The 18700-nt window shown below is 50.5% G+C and overlaps 1 protein-coding gene across 1 annotated transcript; it reads left to right on the top strand.

Annotated features, from left to right (window-relative positions):
* Nucleotides 1–1419: 1419 nt before the first annotated feature.
* Nucleotides 1420–2843, top strand: Tmem275 (transmembrane protein 275). The gene has a single exon (XM_090333762.1). It carries the CDS (start codon nucleotides 1486–1488, stop codon nucleotides 2026–2028), a length of 543 nt encoding a protein of 180 aa, XP_090189888.1. The 5' UTR covers nucleotides 1420–1485; the 3' UTR covers nucleotides 2029–2843.
* The last annotated feature ends 15857 nt before the right edge of the window (nucleotides 2844–18700 follow it).

Raw genomic sequence — 18700 nt, forward strand, 5'->3', positions numbered from 1 at the left:
AGCTTTTAAGCAGGGTGCAAGGTGAGAGGAAGGGCCAGGTTCCATCTCCTCCACCAGGCTCACCCTCTGTTGGCTAAGGCTGCAGGAAAGAAGAACCCCGTCTTTGCCAGTGCCGGGTAGTGATGATATGGGTAGATTGAGAGACAGGCAGACAATTTGAAAGATGATCTGAGACTCTCATCCCTCCAAAGGGATGAAGCAAAATTAGTGTACAGTGTAAACTAAGTCATCTATTCTCTGAGTTTGGTCTCAGGCCTTTTCTTCTTTCAGTACAGCCACCACTGTCCCAATACTTTCTTCTCTGAGCCTCAGTTTCCTCAGCTGTAAAATGTGGCTATTAATAAACACGACATACTTGTAGGGATGCGATGGTGTAAAAGTGCTTTGCAGACTGTCTGATGCTATAACTTTTGGTAGTTGCTGGGTAGAACCTTCAGCTGCAGGTTGGATCATTCAATATGGAGCTTTCTGAGGAATCTTCTGTTTGTCAGTGACCTCTAGGATCAACACTTGTTTGAAGAAAATACATGTCTGCTTTCCTACCAATTTGGTGTGGGAGCAAGGTGACTCTGGCTAGTCCCAGCAGAACTGCTATCTCTTTTTCTGTTTGTTTTGTTTTTGTTTTAGTTGTGGGACTTGAACTCTAGGTCTGGGCGCTCTTCAATTCAAGTCTACCACCCTACCCCTGGAGCCACAGTGCCACTTCCTGTTTTCTGGTGGTTGATTGGAAGATAAGAGTCTCAAAAACTTTTGTGCCCAGGCTTGCTTTGAACTGTGATCTTCAGATCTCAGCCTCCTGAGTAGCTAGAATTATAGGCATGAGCCACCAGTGCCTAGCTCTCGTGAGGACTGTCCCCGGCTCTGTGGACGTCAGAAACTTCCAGCGCTTCTCTCTGTCATCCAGCTCACCCTAGCCAGAGCCTCCTCATTTGATGGTCAAGAAAGTGCCACTCAGTGCTCTGCCTCCCATAGCCTTGTGTGATCCTTTAGTTCCTGGTCCTGGGTCTTGTTAAATAACTAGGCCCCTTTGGGCTTCAGTTTCTCAGCAAGGTTGAGCTTGACCAGGTAATCCTCAGGCTTCTTCCACTTGGGGAGTTGGCTAAAACCCAAGAGCTTCTTACACCAGCTACCTGACTTGGAGGACTACTGAGGATGATGTTGATTTATGATGCTTCCTGATCAGACCTTACAGCTACTCACTGTCTTAGGTAGCCCAGGAGGTTCTCAGTTAGGGACACTTAAGGACTAAGCAGGGAAACAACAGGCAGACTAGCAGCAGGTGGGATGGGTTATTATCACCCAGAGGAATAGGCAAGGGGCCACCAAGATGAGCCGAGGCTAGGAAGCCCTGAATGTACGCACAGCACTGAGCCCAGATGCGAGGCTGAGCCGTCCCTCTTGCTGTGTGTCCACAGGACCACCGTGACCCCTGACATGCGGGCTGATCCGGACCAGCAACAGGTGGGAGCTTGAGGCGTGACCTGCATGTGCAGGACGATGCTGCCCTCAAAGAAGAAGATCCAGGGGGCCCAGGCCCCCAAGGGCCGCGCCCAGGGCTGGCCGCCCGGCCTCCCATCGCCTGCGCTATGCTGCGCCTGCGGTCTTTGCGTGCTGCTGGCAGGCGTGAACGTGACACTGGTGGGCGCTTTTGCCTCCTTCCTGCCCGGACACAACGTACCACTGATGGTGGGGCCGGCGCTGCTAGTGCTGGCGCTGGGCTTCTTCGTGGCCTGCTGTGTGTGTAGCAGCCGGGGTCCTGCGCCCCGCGCGCGCTCCTTGGCGACTGCCGGCCGGGTTCCGGGCGCGGGGCGCGCGGGGCCCGTGGCCCTGGAGATGGAGAGCAGCGAGCGCACGGCGCAGGACACCACGGCTGTGCAGCTGAGCCCCGCGGCCTCGGCCGCGTCCTCTGGCCACTCCAGCCCTGGCCTCAGCCTCTTCGCCCTGGACGCGGCCGCCCCGGCAGCCATCTACGTGACACACCCCGAAGGAAACCAGCTCAACCTGCCCCGGGACTGGGCCGCCTCCTAGCAGGCCTCCCTGATTCACCTTTCTGAGTTCTCTCTGTCCAGTGCCATCTAAGCAAAAATTGGAGCAAGGGAGGGACGATCTGATAAGACTCCGCGCTGGGTGGGCACAGGTGTCCTCATCTGCCCGTCTCCAGAACTCTGGAGATGGTGTGGGCACTCATCCTACCCACCTTGGCTTCTTTTTTTTCTTTTATGTGGGTCATGGGGCTTGAACTTGGCCTGGGCGTTGTCCTTGAGCTCGGTAGCTCAAGGCTACCACCCTACCCTTGAGCCAAGCCCCACTTCCTTTTTTTCTAGTGATTCATTGGAGATAAGAGTCTTAGTTCCTTTTGTGCCTGGGCTGGCTTTGAACCATGATCCTCAGATCTCAGCCTCCTGAGTAGCTAGGATTACAGGCATGAGCCACTGCACCCAATATCCACCTTGGCTTCTTAAGCAGGGTCTACTGGCTCAGCATCTTGCCCTCAGCCCTGTCTTGATGAAACCAGGCGCCTTGGACCCCGGCCCCCTCCCTGGCCCTGTGACATCTGGGCACTGTGGAGGTAGACACATCCACTGTGAGCAAGGCTGAAACCCAGGGAGGCCCCTGGAGGCAGGAGGAGGAGGGAAGAAGTAAAGCCCTGTGTTGCCCCTTATGCCATGTAAAGGCCTCTAACCACCTTTCTGTCCCCACCCTTCCTCCCTCTCTTGTCTCTACCCCAAAATAACCTTTCAGATTCATTTGAGAGGAAGAATTCTGACTTCAATCAGGATGGTTCCTAGGACAGAGCTGAGTGAACACACCCCACCCTTTCTGCCTCAACTCCCCTAGGACCTCTGGAGCTGAGGGGTTTCTTCAGCTCTGGAGACTGCTGTGTGATCTTCACTGTCAGAGACACCCATACCATGCCATTTCTGCTGTGCCTCACTCCTTAATAAAGCATCTTGAGACAGCCCTCTGTGGTGAGCAGGCCAGAAGGATAAGCCAACTGGGGAGCCTCTGGCTGATGGGCTGGGCTCAGCCTGTGGCTGAGGCCTTCAGCATCCCACTACCAGCCCTTCTTGGAGAGAAGGAGACCCCAGGGGAGTGGCGTGCATGACTGGAGAAAAGATTGTCTGAGACTGTATGTGCCTGGTAATGTCAGCTGGAACAGGTGTGTCGGATGAGGGAGGCTGGATGAATGTAGGAGTGTAACTGTGGGTGCAATTGCCTGGTTTCTGGGAGGGATGAGGGATGACAGTGTTTGGGTAACTGTCAACATCACACTGTGTGTGGGCGTGGGAGGAGGTGGAAGTCTAGAAGCATGGCCACCCAACAGGGATGACAGAGAGACAAGGGCTCTGGAGCCACAGTAAAAATCAGACCTGCCTGGACTGTGAGCTCAGCCTGTGATCCGCCCTGGTAGGTGAGAGCTGCTGGGAGAGGAATGAGGGCTGCCTTGCAAGAGGAATGAGGGGAAGGCTGGGGGAGGGGCTAGAAAAAGATCCAGTAGCTCTGAGCTAGCCCCTCCAATCCCTGCAGAGGGCCAAGCAAGCAGTGATGGTGGCACACATTGACACACCACCCTTCGGGACCGTGCTACCCTACTCACCCAGCCTGGCTTCATCAGCCTCCCTCCTCTTTCCAAGAACACATCTGCTGCTTTTCTGCCATGATCATCCAGGGGTGTATGTGTGTGAGGGGGTGGGGCATGGAGGGAGAGAGGGAGAGAGGGCAAGAGGAAGAGAAGGAGGCAGGGAGGCAGGCAGAGAATGTATGTGTAGAGCCACTTCCCGTGGGTCACCCTCTCTCTTCTGGGTCATTAGCAGCCCCAGATGCCGCCTGTCGCCTTGATCAATGGTGCTGCTTGCCTGCAGTGTGTTCTGGACACCCTCTCCCACCACTTCAGATTCAGGCTGAATCCAGGCTGCTGGATTCTCTCATAGCTCTTTCCTTATTTTTCCTCACAAGATCTCAGGTCTTCCTCTGGACCCAGCTGCTGGGCAAGAAAGAGTAAATATCGCATAAGGATTCAGGGAAGTCAACGAACCACTGAAGCAACGGATCAAAGATCAATGCCGTGAGGAAAATGGAGGCACAGCTAGGGTGAAAGCAGGAGACGCTGACTCTCTGGAGCGCCTTCCTGAGCTCTAGATTTATTTCTTCTGTATCCCCTCCTCCTCAGGCACATCAAGAGGGGTTCTCATCACGCACTCAACCCCAGCAGAGAACTTCCTCCACCCTCAGTCTCTCTAGGTCTGACACAACAAAGACGGGTCCCTTTGAGACACTTCCCTAAGTGAAAGCAAGTCCCTTGAGGGCAGTCTGACCCCGCTGTGTAGGAGAATGGGACTGGAAGAAGTGCTCTGTCCTCATCCCCCCCCCTCCCCGTGTACCCATGGCAGGGCCCCTGAGGGGGACCACTGCAGAGACTGCTTCTTTGGAAAGTTAGGACATTGTTTTGGCAGCACAGGGCCATCCAGCTCCCTGGCTTTGGGAATTCATGCAGGGCCTGATGAGTCCTGCAGGGATGCTGCATGGGGCCTTGGATGAAGGCTAAATCTTACACGCCTACCCTGGGCACCAGAGTCTGAGAACAGAGGCATCCTTAGAGCTCCAGGGCTTCAGCAGAGAAGTAAGAGCTGGTCCTTAGGAAAGGACAGATCTCCTCCAGGGCCTGGGCGCTCTGGTGTGGTAGTGGGAGCCCTGCCTCCTGCAGGGAGTGACAGTTGACCTGGATAAGGGAGTTCATTAAATGGTGGCCCCTTTTTTCTCCTCTCACTAGAGGCAATAGGACAGCTACTTCAAAGCAGTTGTTACTATTCACAGATAATTCCTGAGCCCTGCTATGATCCTGACATTGGAACTAGAGTATGCATAAGCTGTGACAGAGATCAAATTCTGCTTGAGGGAAACCGTAAAGAAGCCAAGAGCCAGGAGTTTGGCCTAGTGGTAGAGGGCTTGCCTAGCATGCATGCATGAAGCCCTGGGTTCGATTCCTCAGTACCACATACACAGAAAAAGATGGAAGTGGTACTGTGGCTCAAGTGGCAGGGCACTAGCTTTGAGCAAAAAGTGTCCAAGAACAGTGCCCAGACCCTGAGTTCAAGCCCCAGGACTAGAGGGGGGAAAAAAAGTAAGCCAACAAGACCAGAAGATATTAGCTACCAAACAAACAAACAGCAAAAATGCCTTAAAGGGGGAGGATGAGAAATTGTATGGTTGGGAAGGTCTTTGCTGAGAGATAAAACTAAACCTAACTCCAAATGGCAAGAGTCAGCCATGCAAAGGTCTAGAGAAATGACATTAGAAACTCAAGAAATGACCACTACGAATGCCCCAAGAAAGCATGAACCTGGTCAAAACAAAGGAAAATGGCTACAGAGATGGGGGTGGGGTTGAAATTGGAGAGATGGGGAGAAGGATAGAGCTCCATTCATGGCAAGCTTAATAAGCAGGGTGAGAAGTTGGGATTTTATTTTCGGCAAAATGGGAGCCACTGGAGGGTTTTAAGCAAGGAAATGGCATGATCTGATTTATGATTGTAAAGATCGCTGTGCCTGCTGTGTGGAAAATAGAGTGTTGCAGGGCAAGGAGACGGGTTAGGAGGTGACTGCGGAGAGTTGTGCTGGGGGCGGGGGGGGGGGGGGGGAAGGGGACTGGGACAGGAATGGTCTCTGTGGACCAGACAGAACCATCATCCGTGTTGGAGATAAATGGGACAAGATCACCCTGTTGGATTTTCTGGAGCCAGGAGAGAAAAGAATCTGGGAGAAGGTGCAAATTTTGACTTGAGCACCTGGGTGTGTAGTGGAAGATGCGGTTGGGGGGAATTCAAAGGGTTTTTAGCCCAAGAGAGCTACCAGGAAGGAACTAGAAAGAGGAAAAGGGTCTGGGATGCAGACTTAGGAGTCTCTGGCATAGTTTGTGAAACTAAGCCATGAATCCAGAAAAGATGTGTGAAGACATGAAGACAGAATTCTTAATCTAATACAGTCTGATTTCTGAAGCTGGGGGGGAAAGGAACCCTAAGTGGTCCAGTTTCAAGTCTTGCTCAAATTTCTGCTGATGCCAGTGTCTTTCTAAGGAAAAGTATGGATTAGGAGCTGGGAATTAGGGAGAGGTAAATGGAATGTGAACTGTGAAAGTTTGGGGCTGTGCCATTCAGTGCTTATCTGGTCTATGGCTAGTGCTCACTAAAACCTGTGGAGTGGATGAATGAATATCAGATGTGTATCTCATTTCATCACTGAGAGACTAGGTTTCTGGTAATAGGGACTTACTGACAGCCTGGGTGGGGGATGGCCCATTCCTGTAATCTTAGCTACTCAGGAGGCTGAGATCTAAAGGACAGCAGTTCAAAGGCAGCCTAGAGAGAAAAAATCCAGGAGACTCAATCTTGAATCAACCACCAAAAAGTCAGACTGGAGACATAGGTCAGATGATGGAACACCAGCCATGAGCAAGCAAACTGAGCAGCATGAGTTCCCAAGTCCAAGCCCTTGTAGCAGCAAAAAAAAAAAAATTACAAAAACATATCCAAAACAACAAAGATGTCTGACTGGGAAGTGGGCCAATCCCTTGGCGTCTACTTTTATGTGGGAGTCATAAAAGATAGGAATCAGTGGGTCCTCCTTGATGGCTGGGCTCCCTGAAGTTCCTGAAGAATTTGACACTACTAAAGATTTCCACCAGAGGGCACCCTGGGCACATGACAAGGGACAGAGGTGGCTCAGCCCAGCATTAACCGCACAATTTTGCATTTTTCTCTTCTGAGACCCAAGGCTCTGAGGAATGGGAAGGGCAGGATAACTAGGATGGTGAGGAAAGAGTGACAGTAAGTCACTCTGATTTACTAAGTAAACCAACCGCTTCTGCCACTACAGAGAAAACCTTCACTTGGACATAGACTTCACCTTTAACAAGGTTACAAGAAAGTCCTTCGTCTGGTCATAGGCTGAACTTAGACTCTGATCTTAGATTAACCCTCACTCTAGTTCACATAGAGTCCTGACCTCAATAATAGAGTGAACTTGACCTTGGTCACACTCTTGAGTCCTGATCCTACCTGGTACATATACTAAACCTGGTGTGGTGGGGTTTTTGTTTTTGTTTTGTTGTTGGTTGTATGGGGCTTGAACCCAGGGCCTTGGTGCTGTCCTTGAGCTTTTTCACTTAAGGCTAGCACTCTATCACTTTAAGCCAAAGCTCTATTTCTGATTTTTCTGGTAGTTCATTGGAGGCAAGAGTTTGGCCTAGTGGTAGAGCATTTGCCTAACATGCACAAAGACCCAGGTTCTAGTCCTCGGTACCACATACACAAAAAACTCAGAAATGGTGCTGTGGCTCAAGTGGTAGAGCTCTAGCCTTGAGGAAAGCCCAACAAGAGTGCTCAGGCCCTGAGTTCTAGCCCCAGGACTGACAAGAAACAAATTAAAAAAATAGTTTCTCAGACTTCCCAGTTTAAACTGGCTTTGAACCATGATCTTTAGATCTCAGCCTCCCAAGTAACTAGGATTACAGGCATAAGCCACTGGCACCTGGCTTTGAACCTGTTCTTTATTAGACTATGCTGTCCTTGTCTGTTGGCTAAACCTAGCTTTTGACTAAGTATAGAACTGTGACCTGGACACAGATTGCATCTTGATCATAAACAGACATTTGCTCCTAGTCTGGTCATAAGCTGAGCTTTGGCCCTGGGAACAAACAACACTGACCCTTTTCCATATACTGAGTCTTGATTTACTGATAACATAAACCTGACCTTGGTTATAGTACCCTGGATGTAGTATCAACCTGAATTCTGACACCTGACAAGAACTGAACTTTTAACATGGTCACTTAGAGCACCCTCATCAACTTCAACTGCTTCTAATGAGTCAAACTTCAGCCACAAAAGAAAATGGCTCCTTAAAAGCACTTTTGTAGCCCTGCATGGTAGCTCACGCCTGTAATCCTAGCTAATCAGTTCAAAGCTAGCCTGGGCACTAAAAACCATGAAACTCTTATCTCCAATTAGCCACTAGAAAACCAGAAAGAGTAGCTCAAAGAGAAGGACAGCAGCCTTGAGCTGAAGAGCTCAGGGACAACACCCAGGCCCAGGGGTAGGGCAATAGCCTTGAGCTGAAGAGCTCAGGGCCAGCGCCCATGCCCAGAGTTCAAGCCCCAGGACAGACAAAAACAAAACAAAACAAAACAAAAATCCCACTTTTGTGGGAAACAGAAGGATTTCTAGGTCTTAGAATGATCTAGAAACTCTTGTACCCCAGAGAGGTAGGAAAGACCAGTTTCAAGCTATCCAGGACATAAGGGAGGAAGAGCAACTGTGCTTCTCCAGGTATCCCAGGAGCTCCAGAAATGGCTTCTTTTTCTCTGCCTAGTTGAGGACTCTACCAGGGAACTGATTCCATCTGAGCCCCAACTACCTCGGATGGGAACATTAAACAAGGAAGTCCCTTCCACTAGCTGGGCTGTGCTCCACCCCTTGTGCCCTTTAGGAGAAACATGAAGAGCAAATGATACTCCAGGGAGGAATGAGACCAGACCATGACAGAAGCCCTGACAGGAAGAGAAGCCCCTTTACACTAACAGCTCACTTTGGCTGGTCAAGAAAACGTGAATCTTGCCCCAACGTAGCCTGGGGTTGTCAGGGTCTGTGACACATGAGCACAAGGCAGCATGGGAAAATGCCCAAGGTCTCTGTATGTTTGTGAGAGTGCTGACGTGTGGGGCACAGAGGTCCACAGTACCTCAGCATGACATAGCCCATTTAATTTCTCACCTCCTGAAGGATCAGTCTGGGTCCTCTCCCGCTTGGAGTCACACTGGCCTCTGCCAGGTCCACAGGACTCCTAGGCTCACCTAGTAAAGTGCAGGGGCGGGGGTGGGGTGGGGGGAGAGGAGAGGCTGGAGCTGGGGCAGGGGGAGGGGACACGGCAAGAGTCAAAAAACGCTGACGCTGAAGACAATGAGCTCTCCAAGGCTGAGGCAACTCATTTGGTCCCCGCTACGCTTTATTAAATTCTCATAAACCTGTCAGGGGGGACAGGGCTCGCTTCAGTTTACCTCATTAGCCCGACACAATGACAGTGTGGGGGGGGACAACACTGAAGGAGGGGGTGGCAAGGGAGGCCGGTGCTCAGAGCTGAGAATCAAGCCAGCCGGGAAGATAATTGAATTAAGTGGCTTTTGTTAATGGTTTTTAAGACTCCGAAGTGTAAATAACATTTAGGGGCTTTCTTTTAATGGGGCTCGGGTTTTACAGACCCAGGAAGCTTAGAGGAAGACCTGCCTGGTCTCTGCCCTTCTCAGGGACCCTAGAGGAGCTCTAAAGAACTTTCTAGAGCAGCTCCTGGATGCAAGGAAGTTAACCTGGGAACAACAATCCAACCATCTTCCAAAGGGCAGGATAGAGTCATATGGAACCAGAGGTAAGCTGACTTCCTGGTGGGTCTTTGAACAGTGACAACAGAAAGGAAGGGATGAGCAAAAGAGGGGCATCCACGCAGGGACAAACTGCTAGGTCCTGGAATGCCTGCCTGGTAAGACGAAATGGCCAGAGATGTCTCCGAGGTGTCGGTGAGCTGTGGCTTGTGAGTATTCTGAGGATACCATGAGACTGCAGTAGAAGATTCTGGCTTTATTGCATCGCAAGGTAGTGAGCACCCCATTGCAATACAATTCCTATACAGGAAGACAATGAATTGCAGTTAGCAGACTGAGTAAGGCAGTGGATGAGACTGGACTCCAGGCTTCCTGAAGCAGACTGAAATTGAGCGGTGGCTAGCTCTCTTTTTCTCAGGACAAAGACGGAGCGGGGGCAGGGGGTAGGCTGAGACCCAAGAAATAGACACATGGACAGAAACTTTTTTAGAATCGCCCCTGGATTCTCACAGTCACAGGTTTTCCTTCAGTGCGTACAAGTCCCAGAGTGGCTAAGCTGAAGAGCTTAGTGGCTAAGCTGGAAGAACTCTAGGCTAGCTCTCAGGAGTTGGGGTTGGCAGGGGGAGGGGAGTGAGGAGGGGCAGGGCTGGCCCAGAGCCAGCCCACAAAGGGTTAAGACACTAATCGCCCTGCATGTGACAAAGGGAAGTGGGTTTTCTGATCCAGAAAGGATCAGTCCCTGGGATGCCCCATCAGGCCCTTCAGCGTGAAATTACACCCCAGCAGGGGGTGCTCCCCTCCCCCTACATACACTACCAGCCTGGGCCTGGCATGGGATTAGGGCCTGGAGTCATCAGTTTAATAGATCCTGACCCTTCCCCCCCAGTCCTCCTCCCTTTGAGCCTTAGGCCTGAGACAGCCCCTTTCCTCACCCGCTGTCTACCTGGCAGAGTATGTCTGGTCATTTCAGGCTTCATTCTTGGTTTTGCCCTTCCATCTGTCTGAGCCCTGACCTCATGCTCTGTTTCCATTTCTTCATAGTTTTTTTATTTTTCCTTTGAGATGGAAGTCTCTCTATGTAGCCCGAGCTATCCTTAAACTTGCAATTCTTCTGCCTCAGCCTCTCAAATGTTGTATCCATAACCTTTAATCAACAACTCAAAGGTACATGTATATATATATATACATATATATATTTGTATATATATATATGCTTCTCTGCCCATTGACATATAACATTAGGAGCAGGGATTTTATCCTACATAGCACTGGTTCCCTAGTGCCTGGGCTCCATCTGGCATAAACTGGTGCTCCGTAAATATTAGTTTACTGAGCTACCTCCCATTTATCTTACAAAGATTGTGGTATATAGTCCCTGAACTCTGAACACTAATGCTCAGGACTAAAAGACAAAAACTGAAGCCTGTGCCAGGACAGGGCCATGCCCGCAGAAAGAGATAAAGGCCTGTAGTTTGGTGCTTCCACCTCAGGCCTAGCCTCATCTTTTAATATTGCCAGGGCAGAAAAGGGAGAGGAGGACTGCATGGACAGAAAAGCTCAATCTTCCTCAGCATCACCTGTTATTCTCACTTGCTCTGACTGCTTCTAGGCCTTTTCCATGTTCCTGCACATCCTATTTGCACCGTATCATGGAATACCCAGTTGGTAACAGGTCCTGGATGGAACAGTTGAGGAAACCGAGAGTGCTTATTACATAGAAGAGGAAGCACTGAGAAATCAAGGCTGTTGGAGACAGACAGAAGCCATCTGTCCAAGCGCCACCTAGGAAAGAGAGATTCCGAAGGTCAGTGCTTGTCCTTGCCGTATTGCAGAGCTGGAAGGTCATTCCATAAAGATGAGAGTTACCTCCCTCCTTACTCAACCAAGTAGCTAGACTAGGTTTCCTGGAGGAGGTGGCATGTGGAAGGATTCTGAAGAGTGAATACACTTTCTGCATGAGAAGGAATCACCAGAAGCAAAGTCAGATGGGAAAGAGCACAGTGAGGGTGGTCACTCGCAGGTCAGTCTGGCTGATATGACCCAGTACAGTATGCACAGACATGATCTGAGTAGCCCCCAGTCCAGGTCAGGCCAGGCCTGATAAGGAGGCTATAGAGTGACAGGTTTCAGCTTTTGAGGAAGAACTTCCCCGGCATTCAGGCTTGGAGCAGGCTGCCCTGGCAGGTAAGGAGCTCCCTGCTCCTTCATGTTTGTGGTAAATGCTAACTGTCAGCGACTTGGGAACTGAACTAGAGATTCTCAAGGATGCTTATTCAGAGAACCTCATACAGGAATCCCCGTTCTGTCAACAGGCCTAGTCCATTCATAGCAATCCCGCCCCTACCTTGTCCATTCCCCTGGGCATTTGGAGTTGGGGGAGAGGGGGGAAGAAGTGAAGTGGCAGGCAGAAAAGCTGCTGTGCAGTTCTAGCCACCCAAGGACCTACCTGTGTGTCTCCAATTTCCATCTAACCCTTCCAGGGGACTTAAGTCAGAGTCCAAAGCTGACTCATGATAGGCACGAAGCCCAGCCTGGGACTTTGCTAGAGGCCCACAGTCCAAGAGCCAAGCTGGGCTTCCTTGCTCTGTAGTCTACCTAAGTGGCTTATCAAGGGCAGACGCAAGCCCCTTCCTGTGGACCCAGGACTGAGGCATGCCCTGTACCTTCTAAAAGAATAAAATCTCTATACTTCTCCCCATTGTCATAGATTCACCTTAGCTGACCTCGATTCTTGCTGAAGGATTGTGATTCCCGTTTCCTAGAGGTCTAGCCTCTGGGAGAACCTTATAGTAATAGCCCATGCTTTCCTTCTCTCTTGGCTGCCCTGCACATTCTGTGGATGGGATGATCTGTGAAGGACCCAAGTGTACAGGTTTATCAGCCTGCTTAGGTAGAGACAGCAAAACAATGAGCAGCTTTGTGTATACACTCACACGCACACACACCCACACACACCCCACACGAGCTCTTTCCAAGAACACTCTTCAGCATACTTGCCAAGATAAAGGAGGCACAGGGCGGTCAGCCCTTAGGAGGAAATACCACTCCTGTAACCTTTGTTGTTCAAAGGCTTTGCAAAATCTTTAGACTCTTGTTGGAAAGGATCCACAACTAAGGTGACAGTCTCCCTTCCCCACCCCCAGCCAGAGCTGAGAAAGCTGTACAGCCTACTGGGCCTGGAAGGGGAGGAAACCCTGGGGGCCAGGCTTAGAGTCATTAGAGGCAGCAGCTGCCACTTAATCCTTCTTTTCCATTATTAGCACTCTCAGATTCCCACAAACCAGGGGGTCAGTTCAGATCACCCCATTTTACAGATGATGAAATGGAGGCTCACAGAAATCTGGCAGCTTAGTTAATGATCCACTGTGAAACCAGATACAGTGGCTCAAGCCTATGATCTTAGCTACCAGGAGGTAGAAATCCAGGGGTTTCAACAGGTCAGTCCAGGGAAGCTAACTGACTAACTACTGTAGCACTGTGGCACATGCCTGTCACCCCTGCTACATGGAGTGGAACAGAGAGAGCACATTTGCCGGATGCACACAGTAATTTGCCTGTCATCTCAGCTACAGGAGAAGCACAGTGGCTGGAGCTGGTGGCTCAAGCTCAAGCCTCCTATCTCAGCAATGCAGGGAAGCACAAACAGAAGGATGGCAATCCAGGTATGAAGCGAGACTCTTATCTTGGAAAATAACCAACAAAAAGTGGTAAAATGCTTGCCTAGCAAGTGCAAGGCCCTGAGCTCAACACCCAGTACTCACCACCACCCCCCAAAACAAAACAAAACAAACAAACAAAAAAACCCACAAGGGCCCAGGAATCAATACTAAATACAAAAAGGGCATGGAATGGCAGAGGACAAATTGAGTTGAGAATTCAAATTGAGTTCTCTCCTATCCTTATTCTCCGCTCCAACTCTCTCTGACTTCTGATGGGACTGTGACTTACTCTAGACCAATCTGATTGTAGCCTCAAGTTGCCTCCTGGCCAGCAGAGGCATCTGTACTTCTCATTTGCTACTTTGTATTCTGTGTCCAGGTGATTGACTATTTTATTTTACTCCCTAGACTAAATGGAGGGACTTTAAGTGTAATAATAGGACTAAGAAACGTTCACTGAGAGTTTGCTGAATGCCAAATTTGTGCTAAGTATTTGTGTAAAGTTATTCGTTTGATGAACCCCCACTAAGCAGCCGCATGAGCCCCATTTCACAGGTAAGGACACTGAGCCACAAGGTGACTCTGGCAGGTGGATGGTAGGCTCTTCTCTCCCCATCACACTCAGCTATCTGGTGAGGGATGGAAGCAGAGAGAGAAGCCACAGCTAGCAAGGGAAATGGAGGCATCCAGGCAGCCAAGAGATGCTCAGAGCTCTGGGAAGCCACAGAGGGGGTGGCTAATGATTGGTGGAGGGAGATTGTGGGACTGAGTGCTGAAGGGAGATGTCAGACCCCTGGTTAAAATAATTTCAATATGGCCACAGCAAAACATTAGTGGGCCTGGTGAGTCCAAGGTCCCGTGTGAGTTCATGGGAGGCCTGTGAAGATAGTCTGGGGAGAAAAAGCTCTGTGTGTGAGGGGTGGGTTCAGGAAAGGGATGGAATTATGGGAGTGGCTGTGGTGTTCTAGAGGCCAAGCCTGGACCCTCAAAGCGGCATTGGGGTAGTCTCTTCACAAGCAATTGACAGCAGTCCCTGACTATCTATCTGCAGGCCCAAGCTGGCCTAGTTCTAGAGAGAACTATCTAGAAGGAGAATGGTGAGTGAGCCATCAAGAGTTCATATCTAGGAGTGAGCAGTTGTTTGACACATCCAGGCAGCCAACTATAGGCTGTGTGTCTGACAGTTTGGTGCATGATTGTGACAGACAAGGAGATGGACACACTGGGATCGACACACAGTATAGTGTGTGTGTGTGTGTGTGTGTGTGTGTGTGTGTGTGTGTGTGTGATTGGAGTGTGTTTTGTGTATGTTATGTACCTGTGAATATATGCTCATTCCCACCTGTGGCCCTCCTAGGCACTGGCCCCAGTCACCTTCCTTTTGTAAGGGGTTCCTGGGTGAAGGGGCCCCAAGTCTGTCCCAGCCCAGCCCCCAGGCCCTTGGAGGCACATTCCTGCCCACCAGAGGGGTAGGCAGAGCTACAGAGCCTCCCCTGGGCTGCTGGGGTGATGATGGGCCACTGGTGTCAGGTTCCCAGTGCAGAGCCCTCCCTCCCCAGCCCTCTGAGGGCCTTTGTTGGAAGTTCAGACAAACTTGTCAGAGGGGCGGGCAGGAGGCCACCTCCTAATCGGCTTTCCCAGAAGCAAAAGGAGAATGAGAGATGAGGGGTGAGGGGCTCCAGCCCAGGGCAGCTCTGTGGGAAAGGCATGGGGAGGAGGTGCCTAGACCCAAGGGGTCCATCCCCAGACCCTCTGAGCAGGTGTCTTTCCACCAGGACCCCTATGAACCCTGATCGCTGAGCAGACAGAACATAGGTCAAGCCTAAGAAAAGGAAGAATGTGGGGAGACGTGTGGGGGAACCTTTCTCTCTTTTCCAATCCACCCCAGGGACTGCCTAAGCACCTACTTACTGCCTCAGCTTCTCAGGCTCCCCATTGTCTTCTCTTTGTCTCATCTGACTTTCCAGGAAGCAGGCTGGACATGGTTAATAGATGCCTTCAACAAGAGAAGACTAGAGCACAGCCCACAGTTCACAGCAAGTTGGACGTGGCTTGTCCTCACTCCATCAGTACAATCCTCTTGGCCTCACAGGCAGCGTTTCCTAGAGGTTGGGCCGTCCAGCTTCTCTGTCTCCTCATTCAGTGACATGGCTCTGATTTTTCCATCTCCCTACTCTTCTTTCACCAGGACCTGACAATGGCCTTCTCTCTGGTCTCCCTCCCACCACCTCCTTCCCATGAACTACCATACAACATCATGAGGGAGGGTATAGTTACTAAAATACAAGGTGATCACCCTACTCATTCCCTGTTCCAGGGCTGGAGTCTACTACGTCTCCCTTTCCATCCTCATCCACTGTCCTAGAGCCCCACCCAGGTAGAACCCTTGTTCTTTTAGGGTTTGGTGGGCACCTTAGATGAGCTGTGTCTCTCCCAGGGCATCTTCCCACCTTCCCTTACAGGATTTTATGGTCTTCTCAGGCCAAGCTAGAAGGGCTCCCTCTTCTGTGTTCCCATACTTGCCTGTTTTTTACCCCCACACCCTACCATCACCAAGTATTATGTACATGTTTCTGTAGACCCAGGGCCCAGCACAGGCCCAAGCATATAGCAAGTGCTCAGTCAATGGTGAATGAATCACAGCTTTCCCAGGGTCCCCTTTATGCCAGGGAAGGTGTGTCTCTCGATGCTGAAGTATGTGGGAGGCACTGGGCGGCTGAGGTGGGGGAGGGGACAGTAGGAGATTTGGGGTGGATATTTGATCTGTCAGCCCCACCCACAGAGAGAGGGAAGTGAAGGGAAGGCTCCCGCCCTAATCTCAGCCCCACTGGAGAGAAGAATGTGGCTCCAGGGGTCACAGCCACCTGGGAAGTGGGTAGGTCAGGGCCTGCCCCTGGGAAGGCCAGCAGACAGCCCCTAGCATTCTATTCAGACCCAGTGGAGTTCTCCTACCAGGAAGTCCTAAGACAGAGAGGTCTCTCAAGCCCCAGCCCTTGCAACCCCACCCCTCTGGCAAGGGGCCTTGAGTAGACACTGAGATTCAGGTAAGGAGGTGGGGCCAGGACAATGAGAATTGAGTAGAAGTCCCTGGTCCTCTTTTCCTTGAAATGCAATAGAAAGGACCAATATTTTTATAACAAGAATTTCTGAGTTAAACTTCTTTTACTCCTGCAATTATTGCCTGTATACATGATCTCAGTCTTCAACTCTTTTCTGCTCACTTAGCAAGCAGAAACACATACATATATGGCAGCAGGTAATGGATCCTCAGGAACACATGCACCTCACCACAGCAGCAACCCCTTCTCCAGCCTCTGCTTGCTTACCTCAAAGGACCAGGCTGCCCTTGCACTGGTCAATGGCTCTGGCTTTGGATCCCAATGTGCCTTCCTATTTGCCCAACTTTAGCTATGCTTGCTTGTGGTTTCTCATAGAATTCCCTGCCCCTCTCCACCCTGAAGAACTATCCTCCGAGATATCCTGAATATCCCGAGGTACCTGTGTGCTTTTTGTGGGGGAGGAGGGGCCAGTTGTAGGACTTGAACTCAGGGCCTATGCACTGTCACTGAGCTGGGGTTTTTGTTTTGTTTTGTTTTCCACCAGTCCCAGGGCTTGAACTCAGGGCCTGAGCGCTGTCCTTGGGCTTTCTCAAGGCTAGTGCTCTACCACTTCAGCCACAGCTCCATTTCTGGCTTTTTCTGTGTACGTGGTACTGAAGAATCAAACTCAGGTCTTCATGCAAGCTAGGCAAACACTCTAAGACTAGGCCAAACTCCTGGCCCTGGTTTTTTCTGTTGTTGTTGTTGCTGTATGTTTTTTGTTTTGGTTTTTTTTTTTTTCAAGGCTAGTATTCTACCACTTTGAGCTGTAGCTCTATTTTCAGTTTTTTGGTGGTTCCTTAAAGGTAAAAGTCTCATGGCCAGGAACCCGTGGCTCACACCTGTGAACTAGCCCTGGCACAAAAGTGCCGAAGACTCATCTCCAATTAACTACCCAAAAACTGGAAGTGGTGCTGTGGCTCAAGTGGAAGGAAGAGCACTAGACTTGAGCTGAAGAGCTCAGGAATAGTGCCCAGGCCCAGAGTTCAAGCCCCACTACCAACCCCCACCCCCCCCAAAAAATGAATCTCATGGACTTTCAACCATAGTCTTCAGATCTCAGTCTCCGAGTGGCTAGGATTCTGGGTACGAGCCACCAGTGCCCTGCCAGGCTATTTTGTCCTCTCCAGAGTGGCACACCAGCTACATACTGGTGAAAGCCATAGAGAGAGCTGCAAGGAAGGTCTCCCTAGAAATGACCAGTGGTCACAAGGCAGGGAGACCTCACATCACATTGGTCTGAGTCGTAGTGGAGAGACACAGAATTGACCTTGAGACAATGCTGTTGTCCATCAGGTATGTCTGGGAAGAACGTGGACCAAAGGCTGTGCTGCCACTTCTCTTTTATTAGCCAAGTAGGACAAAGAACAGGTCACAACAACACAGGAAGTAAGACCAACAGACAGACATATACACTGGACAGAGTGTCATGCTGCACTATGCAGGAGGCAAGGAGAATGGGGAAGGAGGCGGCTTGAGTCTTGTTTCTTCAACTAACAGAATAAATAAATACAGTACACAGTGTGTTGCCACGGGCTGGCACAACCTCTAAGCACAAAGGATCACAAAACAGCTGGTTTGGAAAGTAGTCTCTATGGCCCACCAGCCTCAGAGTGGAGGTGAACCCAGGCCCCTAGACCACGCTCTGGGGAGGTGAGGAAGCAGGAACAGGAAGACCTCAAATCGGAGGGAGCGGAGAGGTATTGGCTTTCCTGGAAGAGATAGTCATGGCTCAAGTCTCAGGCTCCCTAGCCCTCAGGGTTGCCCAGCAGGTCTGGAAAAATCTCTGGTGTCAATGTCAGTGTCAGTGTCGGTATGTGGGGCCACCCCAACTCATGTCCTCTAATTCTGCAAGATTACATTCATGGTTACCTCCTTGAAGGTCACTCACCTTTTGTTCTCCTGTTGCTTTCAGAACCTGAACCTAGTACCCTAACGAGCTCAAAATCTCCAAAGGGCAGGAACCACACATTCCTTCCTTGACGTCTCAGGGCTTGTGGGTTTAGGCCAACCAAATGGGAGAAGTGTTGAAAAAGATCTGAAGGAGTCTGGATGAGCCTGCCATGACAGACCATGGAGGCCTGCAGAGTCTTCCTGGAGGATGTGGTGATTCTAGACATGTTAGATTCTAAGGCCCAGTGACAGTCATTTGCATCAGGGACAGACAAAAAGCTTCAGAACCCATGCTTGGTCCCGATGAGAAACAGAAGTTCCTGGAGCTGACGACAGAGGACAGTCAATGTGTCCTAAGCCACAGAAACTCCTCCCAACCAAACCAAAATCCCTTCTGTTTTTCACAGAGCTTTTGCCATTTCTCTGCCAAGTCTCTCCCCCTACTGATCCCCTCATGACTTCAGACCCATCTTTATTTATCCCAGCAAGACACCAGCCCTACTCAAGAACCTTTCAGCTACCTGCCTTGGTGCTTGCTACATGGAAGTGGGGTCCTTTTCCTGGATTCCAGCTCCACTGCTTTCTCTAATGATTTTCTTGGCTCAAACTTCCCTCTGCTCAGTTTTTCCTGCTGGTCAGCCCAGTCCAAGCTGACGTCCCAACAATGATAGGCACTGACCT

Source organism: Megascapheus bottae, chromosome 6, assembly GCF_031878675.1.
Source record: "Megascapheus bottae isolate mThoBot1 chromosome 6, mThoBot2.hap1, whole genome shotgun sequence".
Classification (NCBI taxonomy): Eukaryota; Metazoa; Chordata; class Mammalia; order Rodentia; family Geomyidae; genus Megascapheus; species Megascapheus bottae.

What these genes read in the sequence shown, in the direction of transcription:
- Tmem275 (XM_090333762.1), top strand. Translation starts at nt 1,486, where the DNA reads ATGTGCAGGACGATGCTGCCCTCAAAGAAGAAGATCCAGGGGGCCCAG.